The 11168-nt window shown below is 29.3% G+C and overlaps 1 protein-coding gene across 2 annotated transcripts; it reads left to right on the plus strand.

Annotated features, from left to right (window-relative positions):
• The first annotated feature begins 1146 nt into the window (after positions 1–1146).
• Positions 1147–10960, plus strand: LOC143080639 (uncharacterized). Of its 2 annotated transcripts, XM_076256576.1 has the most exons (3): positions 1147–1244; positions 3145–4523; positions 10508–10960. In XM_076256576.1, the coding sequence occupies exons 1-3, from the start codon at positions 1169–1171 to the stop codon at positions 10562–10564; spliced, it is 1512 nt and encodes a 503-aa protein (XP_076112691.1). In that variant the 5' UTR covers positions 1147–1168; the 3' UTR covers positions 10565–10960. The 2 variants fall into 2 exon arrangements, with proteins under 2 accessions (XP_076112691.1, XP_076112690.1); XM_076256575.1 differs by lacking the exon at positions 10508–10960 and having other exon boundaries at positions 3145–6415.
• Positions 10961–11168: the final 208 nt, after the last annotated feature.

An 11168-nucleotide genomic window follows, 5' to 3' on the forward strand; every position in this document is an offset into this window, starting at 1 on the left:
CGTGTTTAGTCATGGATGCCTTGCCAAGACTTCCACAAGTGTTGTCCTTGTCGGACATGCTCCACACCTCCATATCATCAATGATTAATCTTGAAATCTAATCTAATCTCTAAAACATATATATCATCTGAAATGGCACTATCTAACTTTTACAGTATACATCATATCACTATATATTTATTTCATTGGGGTAATGTGCCGTCTCCTGTTTATATCGTTTATGTTTAACTATACCAAACACTTTATATCCATCCCCTGAATCATAGCTATTATGAACTGCAATCAAATGAGAACTTTTAAATGTACAATATATTTTGTACGTTGTTGGAATGAGGTGTGACAAGGCCATGTTTCATTATAACCAGTTTGATTGTGGAATTATCAAATATGGAACTAATAAATAAATGCTTTTTGGAATTTTAGATCCTCAATGCTCTTCAACTTTGTATTTGTTTGGCTTTTTAACTGTTTTGATTTGAGCGTCACTGATGAGTCGTAAGTAGGCGAAACGCGCGTCTGGCGTATTAAATTATAAACCTGGTACCTTTGATAACTATCTGCCTGTAATTATACATAAGTTGTTTAACACTTTTGTACACAAACAAGTCATATACTTGAACCTGGGTGTGGTATATAAACTCATCATAGATACCAGGATTAAATTTTGTATTTACGCCATATAAGATAATAAGATGATTAGGTATCCATGTATAATTGTCAAAATTACTTGTCTCTCAAGAATAAAAGTCACTTTTCATACATTACTTTCCTAATTATGCACCCATTAATTGAGACTTATATATAATCTATTCATCACTTAGCTTGTAATGGACTTCTACTTTGAATAACACATGTTACATTTGTCTTTTTCTGAACATGATATTTTAATTTGAACACACATTAATTGAAATGTAAAGATTCTGTTAACACGATCTTTTATATATCTATATAAATATTTATTGAAAATTGTTCATCAATATAGATGAATATTGTTATTTATGTATCACAATTATGTTTTACTTTCAAGTTTTAAATATGTCGAATATTACATGTTTCGCTGTGACATAATTTTGACAAATTAATATCACACCTGACATTTACGATAAAAGTCATTTAATTGCGAAAGCACGAGGTTAATTACACGCTTAAAAGAGTCAGTTTTAATAAGATGAAGGGATACATAGCATGTTTGTGTGTACTTTTCACAAACCTTATACTTGTGAGAGGGGTTCGTTTAAATCACAGTAAGAAATATTTTAATACTTCTTTTTTTATTTTCTGATCATTAAATAAATGCAACATTAGTATACCACTGTTCAAATTAAGAAATTTGATCATGTAATGTATTGTAATATCTATGCATTTTAATAGTCTCTTATAATTCTGAATAGAATGTCTCTCATTTTATGTGGTTTTATTCTACAATTTAAATTTGTTAAGAGATGAGACTTCAATAAAAAAAAATGAATTGAACTAAATTGTAATTTTATTTTATTATGTGCTTATTTCTTATTTGTATGTTGTTCTTGAGAAATTCACAAAGGCGTTATAATGATATATTCTCTGACGTTTCAGTATCGTTGAAATCTCGTTTAAGAATTATTTTCAAAACATCTGATACAAGTAGAAAATATCAATGAAATTAAGAAATATTCTTATCAAAACAAGGATTTATATAAAAAAAACTTTGATCAAACTGAACATTGTTGAACAAAATGAGTGTTTACAATATGTAGTTTTTTAGTGTTGTCTTTTTTTTAATTTACAACAAATCCGGCCAGTGTTATCAGCCTAAATGTTGACAAAATCGGTGAAGGATACAAAGTAATTTTACCAAAATATGAACATCGCATATTATTTTTTCTTTACAAAATTCTTTACAAAATTCTTAAATATGAAAAATATAATTTTTGTTCTGTAAAAGAGAAAAAAAATAACAAAATTTACAGCATGGTCAATTTGTCACGAAAAAGCAGTACAGTTTTAATAAAATCTCCAATATCAATAACACAACCTATACTTTTTACGAAATTATACTCTATAATGTAAATATACATTTGATACAGTGATAAAGACGTATTCTTCGATAAGAAATCTGTTTAATAAACTTTCAGTACTGCATTTGTTTTTTAACTTTTTGTCGTCAAATTTTTCATATTAATCGCGTTCTAGTTTGCTATTAACTTGCTTGTGTTTCACCATATGATTTTTTTTTTTTACAAAATATGCAATATATTTTTAAGCTGTAGAGGGAAAAAAACCTAGTTATCCACACAGTTAAAGTAAAAAAAATATTAACAATTAAATTTTAGTAAAGTCAGATGGTTTCTTTTTTCTATCTAAACTTCAATAGAACCTTCAATGTTTAAATTTGCCGTATGCAAGGATGTCCTATTTTACACCATATTTTTTATTGTCAGATAAATCTGTTATCTTTTTTTAGCGATCGTGTTTTCTTTTTAGTCTTTACAAAGCAAAAAAAACCCAAACCGATCAGAATATATTGTTTACAATTAAACATACAAAAAAGACAAAAAGGAAAGGAAGCTTGTAAAAAATATGCGAGAAATTTTGTGTGATGTATATGTACTAGTCAACAAAAGTAACGATACGAGGCAATCTATTTTCCACATGTATTGAAATTGAATGCATTGTACCAAGTTACCAAGTAAAAGCAAAATGTGTCTTATATTTACAGAGTTTTATATTTTAACTGTTTTTCCAATTTATAATTTTTCATGATAAATTTGAGATCATGTTTGGTATCGTTTCTTTTGTTGACTAATATAGATGAAGAAAAGCAATAACAATTATACCGCATCAGACGCGCATTACTCTTCTCTTCATTGATACCGAAAGCACCAAAAACTGAAAATCCAGATCCTAACACCAACACTGAAGAGCTGGGTAAACCACAAAGAGCAAATAAACGGAAACAAACTCAGAAACGACGTTACGTTCAATTACAAGAACGAAACCGATTCCTAATAATATTTTTGTTTAAAAAATTCAGAACTCTGAAATACTGCTAATCTGATTTAATATATATATAAGAACAAAAAAAACTACTTCATTTGAAAATAAAACAGGAAAAAGACATCTTAGTGTTATTTTGTATTACATGCTCATTGTTTTATGTTTCAGAGAAATGTGGGAATGGTTTCTTCAATCCGGACCACGAAACATGCTGTGATGGTATTATCTCCAGCCCAGCCGGCTGGCCTTGTTGTGGATTAGCAACATACAATGCCGCCCTTCAAGTATGTTGTGACAACACGCCGTACCCCAAAAGCGCAGGAACTGCATGTTGTAAGAATAAGCCGTATGACCCATTAACTGAGACATGTTGTGTGGATACATTATATCCAAAACCCGACGCCATATGTTGCGACAAGAAGCTCATAAATCCAGAAACTGAATTATGTTGTAATAAAAAAATTGCCGATAGGCCAACACCTTATCACAAATGTTGTGACATTGAAACGTATCACCCACTTTTAGAAACGTGTTGTGAAGACACACTCCATGCCCCTGGGGATTTGTCGTGTTGTAAAAATGAAGCTTATGATCCGAGAGAACATAGTTGTTGTAATGGTGTCATAATTAGTCCTGGAGGACTAAAATGTTGTGGTCCCATTCCGTATGATCCAAACTTACAATCATGCTGTTATGGCATAGTTCGAAAAAAATCAGCAGAAGGAGGAAAACCATGCTGCGGGGCGACAGATTACAATCCAGACACGCATACTTGCTGCAAAGGAATTTTGCATACGGGAACAAACTCATCGTGTTGTGGCCAAAAAACATATGACCCCAAATCTGATTGTTGCGAAGGAAAGAACATAAACGGACTGGATTGTTGCATAGATAAGGCGTACTCTAAAACCACTCAAACGTGCTGTGGGGGTAATGTCTTTGAAGGACCTAATTTGCATTGTTGTGTGAAGAAGGCTTACGACCCAACAAAAGAATGTTGCAATGGGGTGAATAAAATAGGGCTTATGTGCTGTAATAATAAAGCATATAGTAATTTAGAAAGTTCCTGCTGCAAAGGTATCGTTCACGAGGGGCCTAACCTATCTTGTTGTGGACAAATTCCATATAACCCGAAGATTGAATGTTGCAAGAATAAATCTGCTTCAGGTCTTCCATGTTGTGGAGATAAACCATACAATGCTACACTGCAAACATGTTGCCATGGTAATCTGAGTAGTCCTGCTGGAAATGGATGTTGTGGAAAAGAAGGTTACAATATAAAAGAATCCTTATGTTGCCATGGACAAGTTGTGCCGAAGCAAGCGCATGTTTTTGGTATCTGTATAGACAAAACAAAACTCCAAGGCATGACACCAAAACCTATAGGCCCTACACCAAAACCTATAGCTACAGGCTTCACACCAAAGCCTAATATCTTCCTGCCAAAACCTGTAGCTTCAGCCTTCACACCAAAACCTAATATCTTCATGCCAAAACCTGTAGCTACAGCCTTCACACCAAAGGCTCCAGTCGTCAAACCAATGAATGTACGAAATAGTTTTTCTGTTAGAAGTCATATTTTTAGGGCTCGTCCACAAGTGACCCGATTATAGTGGTGATTTATTTGTTATTAAGATTCATGTATGAAAACAGATATCACAGGAACAGAAATTCATCAAGGTTATCATGAAATGAAAATAAAGTTTTGTTTTACATTTACATAATCAAACACTTAAGCCCACTGAAAACGATAACAAAATTTCATTTTCCAACATGGAATACATCTTATGTCTTGTTTATACCCATGTAGGCATGTTACATGCACTTTTCTGATTATCAAAATTATATAAAAAAATGTTTACCTGATCTTTTGGAAAGGTCACTTCATGATATATCTACATTTTTTCTACTCCGGGTATAGTAAAGCTTTATTTTCATTCTACAAAAAATATATAATGATTCATTTAACATGCTAAGTGTGAAATAGAAAATGATATTGGAATAGTAGTACATTAATAATAGTAAGTTTGATTCAATTTTATCAAAAATAGCTAGAATATTGCTGTTGTATTCTTGGCTTGCAAGTGAATAATTAAATCTTATTTGAATACTTATTCATGCGACCTTTAATTTGACTAGCAGGAAATGGGTTATATATGTGATTTACATGTTCAGTTTTTAGTAAGGAAATAATGTCAACTAAAAGTGAAACAAGGGTGCTACCAAGGAGACCCATTACGTTTGCTGATTTAGTCAGGAAAAGACATTTCTCAACCGCTAAAACGATTATTTACGACATTTTTGTTTTTGTGACATAAATAAACCAGACCTCGACAATGTCTGTCTGTCTATTTATCTGTATATTTACGAGTATATCGGGTCATATGACTATCGGCAGTCTTCAGAGGTTATCACGTTGGTGAATTAGATAATATATACAATATATGCTTATACATTATCACGAAACATTTTTTTTTTAATTTCTTTTGGACTTTGTTTTATTCGTATATACGTTTTAGTATGTGAACTGTCTAATTCAATAATTCGAATAAAATCAGCGAAAACACATTTGACAGCTAAAGTGCTGTACAAAAAATAAATCAATTTTATTTATCTCGCTCAATAAGTACTGGCGGTGTTAGCTAGTAAATAAAAGGTTTTTTTCTTATGTTTCTTTCAAGCACTAAAATGTAGTTCCTTAAAAATTCAAATTGATTTTGGACCAACAAGTTGCATCACTGAAGAATCACAAATAATTTAAGATAGAAAACTTAAATTATTCAAGATTAAACAATAACGGTATATATTTAAGGTGCCTTTATATAATTCATTCACCCATTTTTATAAATCCTGTAAATGTAATAAATAACAAATAAATCCCGTAAATATAGTCAATAACAAATAAACCCCATAAATATAGTCAATGACAAAAATAGAATACAATATCTTAACTTTAATTCATTAAATTTGATAGTCTTTTTAGTTATATAAGGATTAAAAGGCCAACGACGATTAACTGTTAGACATGTTGTTTAGATACCTGCTAGTTGTTGGAGAAATAATTTTTGAGAAGACGTTACAAAAATTTGTGTCTGATACATTTTCTATTTTGAACAATAAAATATGCTAAAACCAATTGTTGAAGACTGTATTTTGCCATTTCCTTATGTCTTGCTCTAGATGTATTTTGGTTATTTGTGTGTTGATCGGTTACTGTCTTAATGACGGATTTCCAACATTTCCCTTTTTAACACAATGACTAATCGTTATTTTTAAATGTTGATGCTTATTATTATTCATTTATTCCAAATGGTATCTCATATGAACTTCTGTAACTAAGAACATGTAACTTACGAAAAACTGTCAGTATATTATATTTACATACATGTATATGTGTTTATATTTATAACAAAACAATAAATCATGAAATACACATGTATTACATAACTGATTCAATTCGCCCTATTCTGATCCGACAATGTTTGATAGTTTACACGTATGCTATCCTTTTTATTAACTCATTAACAAAATTTGAATATCAATCATTCTCTTTTGCCGAGGTTGGTATGCATACAGATGTGTAAAATTAATTTATTTGCATTTTAATTTTTAGTAAGCGTCACATGTCAAACTGGAATGGAATCGTAACAAGTCTTTTCTTTGTAATCCATGTATAGGTCATGTGTTAATTAACCTACAAATCAGATCATTAAAATAATCAGTAAACAAGTGCAAAAAAGTGGAGACTAACCTTTCAGTTAAATGATGATGTTTTTGTTACTTGGAGAATTTGGCAGTCATGGAGTGTTCCTGCTAAGGGCTAACTGGGGTAAACATATATCTTTCTCCTTTGGTCTTTTTCCGATCGGCTCGAGACAGAGTGGCTCGACCGTTTTACAATGCGGAATGTATAAATTCACAACCACGCCTGGTCAAGCTCTCTGCATTCTAGTAGCCCTCTTAGAGCAAGACATAAGGTAGCAATACACAGTTAGGAAAAATAGCTTAAAACTGACACTCATAATTTCTAAACACCCTCTTTCCCTTCCTTTCTAACATATAAGGCTTAATATTTGTGGTATTCATGTGTATATGTATGGAAAGATAATCTTCCATAGATTTGATTTCTAATAGTTATAATGGTGAAATATAATCTCTTTTTTTTATAAAATATTCTTAAAACAATCTAAATGTTCATACAAACCCACTTGTAAGTCTATATTATTCTTCAACTTTCTAAAAATCTATTTTATTGTACAAAAACTTTCATATCTTAAATATTCACCATTGCCATAATGCGAAATTAAATTTCTAACCGTGTATTGCTACCTAAGAAACCTTGGCAATTAGTGCTACAATTCCGTAGTTGGTCTGTAAGGCAATATTCCTGTCCCTTTCCAATTTACCCTCATTCCACATTGGCATTTCAAACCTCCCGCGCATCAACACAGTCGAAACAGTTTTTAATTACTTCATAACTTTTCTTGGACGCCAGTGTGTACAATATACCAAGCTCTGAATCATTCTGCGTCCAAGAAAATGTATGAATGAATTAATAAGTGAATGATTGATAGATTGGTTTTTTTTTTATTATTCCAGTTGCAAATATTGCATACATGGTCTGGATTAGAACAACTTTACACTTATATAGTTTGCGATAAAAAAAATGACTGATGATAAAATGAAAAATCAAGAATAACACTGACAATATTGATGTAGTGTAGCCTAGTTTAATTTCACATTTTATTTTGAATTTGGTTTAATGATAATGAAACTTCTATCTGAAAAAACACCAAAAACTGTACTTTGTATTAGAAAACTGATATTTTCTGAAGATATCATTTTTTTTTATAACATTGTTAGACCTATACTTCTTTATTGTAACCTTGATATAACAAAATATATTACAAATCTAGAAAAAACGTATTGGTCATTGGCTACCATTTAAATAAGGTCAAATTTGCAAAATATTTAATTAGAGTAAATAAAATAGCTGCCAATAAATAGAAGTACTAGCAGAACTATGCCTGTATCAAGATTTTATAGAAGCTTTAAAACTATTAATTGGCTTATGGTTGCATGTGATACAATCTGGCAATAGATGTTAATTGGTTTGCAAGAAAGATCGAACAGTTGCTTGCTATATTGAAGCATATAAATATATCAATGTAACAATATTTTTCTTTTTTAATAATGGAAGGGATATACAAATTTATATATACACTAGAAATATAAACAGATATGTGTTTGTACCTTTATGTTTGGAATATTGTAAAATTTGGTAACAATCCTGTAAGTTTGGATGAAAAATTGTATTTTACAATGGCAAAGTAAATTATCGTTGTTTTCAATTGTTGGTAAAATAAATTAGAATTTTAAATATGTAATTACAGGGTTGAGGCATTTATTTTATAAGAAATTATCATCATATTACTAAAGTAAAAGAGATGGACGCAAATATAAATAAAGTTATACAAAATTACAACCATGTTAGATCCCTACCAAAAATTGGCAAAAGCATACTCACTCTCTATCTCTTGTGGAGAGTTTACTCTTTGGCAATCATACAACGTCTTCTAGTTATATCAATGAGTATGATGATACAACAAGTAAACACATTTCAGAAGACGAGAAAGATAAACTCACAGAATACTAGTGCACTTGTAAAGAAATCAACTTGACAGCTTTTAAAGTAAATATAACAGCATTGTATATATCATAAACTATACAATAATTGTTAAAAAATAGTTAAATATTTCATTTTATATATAATGTATCCAATATATTATATAAGATATATCATATATTATATAAGATATATCATATATTATATAAGATATATCATATGATATATAAGATATATCATATAATATATAAGATATATCATATGATATAGAAGATATCTAATATAATTTTGTTTTTAGAAGTTATCTTCTTAACTTTATAAGATATCTGATATAAAAAGATGTTTTCAAAAGTTTAGAAATAATCTTAGTTACTTTAAAAAATATCTTATTTACTTTATAGAATATCTTATAATCTTTAGAAAATATCTTGTGAAATATAAAATATCTTATAAAGTTAAAAATATATCTTATCAAGTATATACTATGCCATATATAGTTTACAAGATATCTGATGAATACAAGATTATATGTGATATCTTAAAGATTATATGAGATTTTTCATATAATATATTATATGAGATATCGTTTATAGTTTATAAGATATTTTATAGAGTATATGATGTATCATATAAAGTTTACAAGATAATTTATAAAAAGTAGAAGATCATATATGATATCTTATATATTATATGAGATATTTCATATATAATATTAAATATCATATCAGATATCTTATATACTATAAGAAATATTGTTTAAAGTTTGTAAGATATCTTATATGATTAATATCTTTTTTTATATTTTTATAAAAGATGTCTTATTAAGTGCCAGTCTGTATAAGAATCAGGCAGTGGTGAAAACATGACCAAAAAAACCCACCCAATTTGACATTGATTTCAATTCATAATATGTAGTTATGCACAAAAATAACTTTCACTTCAATTTTCTGTTCTTGTGATAGAAGATACAATTTGGTTGAAATGACAAAAAATTGGCAAATAAGGGGAGATAACTCTATAATTTGCTATCCTTCTAACCAATTTTTAACCAAGTTATTTGATATTACCAGACACATACAAACAAAAGACTAATACTTTTTAACTCAGGATGATGGTTAGTATTAAATAGCATGATTAGCTCAGTGGGTTTTTTTCTAATCATGTTTTAATTTTTACCTAAATTGCCTGATTCTTACAAAGACTGGCACTAAAGTTAATATGTTATCTTATATAGTTTATAAGATATCTCATATATTTTATCGGGTATCTCATATAACTGTAAGATATTGAAATATTTTTTACATAAGTTATCTTTTATTTTATATGAGATATTTCACATATTATATTTTATACTATATGAGATATCTCATATTACAAGAGAAACCGTAAAAAATTTCAAAAGATATCTTTTATTGTATATAAGATATCTTATATTGTTTATGAGATATCTCAAATAACTTATTAGATATGTAATTATTTTCATGTAAGTATCTTATATGCTTAATAAAATATCTCATATAATTAATAAAATATCTTATAAACTAAATAGGATATCTTGTAAACTATGAAAGATATATCATAAACTAAATAAGATATCATATACCTATATGATAAATCTTATAAAGGTTATCAGATATCTTTAAGTTAGAATAAATAGTAAAATGGCTTGCTATAAGGAAGAGTAATGTAGGACGGACAGACAGATTGGGGTAAAACAATATCCCACCGAGTCTTTGTTATGGGTGAACAATTTAAAAAAAAACTTTAAGGGAGGTATGATAAATAATATAAAAACGGTTTACCTACTTGGACACACACAAAGATGTATTTCTTCTCTTTAAAAAACCATATTATGTTTGTTGTAGGATCATTTAAAACATAATATTATTGTTCGTCTTTTAACAGGTGTTAAGAATTTTTCTGAGAACTTGTCGAGTCCTCAACCAATGGATATACATGTAGTTGAAGATGATTCGTTATTCAACTTGAGCCGATATGAAACGAAGGGAAGCTGTAGACGAGTATCAGACCAAGTGTCTTAAGCAAGATTATATACAACTAAAAACATTAGAAACATAAACTTTTGCTTAGAGGAACTGATCTGATACAGGAAAAGAGAGCTATCCCTGTTCTGAAGAAGAAACTCAATTGCAGTTGAAAAAACACGAGAAAGAGATGAATGAATGTAAAAGAATGTATGTGTACACTATTTATTTATTTATAATGATATCCTGCAAAATGTGTAACAGGAGATGCATGAAAGTTAAAAGTGCTTTATGTGTACATACTAACATTTTGTTTATTCATTAATTGCTTGAAATAAAATGAAACCAATACAGTGGTATCAGTTATATTCTTCGGAAATTTTTAACTATATGATGCCTCTCACCTCCATACTTCTTAACAACAGGGAGATCATGCTTTATTTGATTTTCATCTTCCATATATCCACTTTTAAATGTTATGTAGCAACTCAAACTCGGTGATAATTTTCAATGTTTTTTTTTCTGGTTTTGTGCTTTCTATGTAGAATGTTAAACCTCCTCTTCAACCATCTAAACACCTT

This window comes from Mytilus galloprovincialis, chromosome 6 (assembly GCF_965363235.1).
Source record: "Mytilus galloprovincialis chromosome 6, xbMytGall1.hap1.1, whole genome shotgun sequence".
Classification (NCBI taxonomy): domain Eukaryota; kingdom Metazoa; phylum Mollusca; class Bivalvia; order Mytilida; family Mytilidae; genus Mytilus; species Mytilus galloprovincialis.

Coding starts and splice junctions, on each gene's coding strand:
- LOC143080639 (XM_076256575.1), top strand. CDS start 1,169: ATGAAGGGATACATAGCATGTTTGTGTGTACTTTTCACAAACCTTATA. Junction 1,245..3,144: donor AGGGGTTCGTTTAAATCACA/GTAAGAAATATT, acceptor TTTATGTTTCAG/AGAAATGTGGGAATGGTTTC.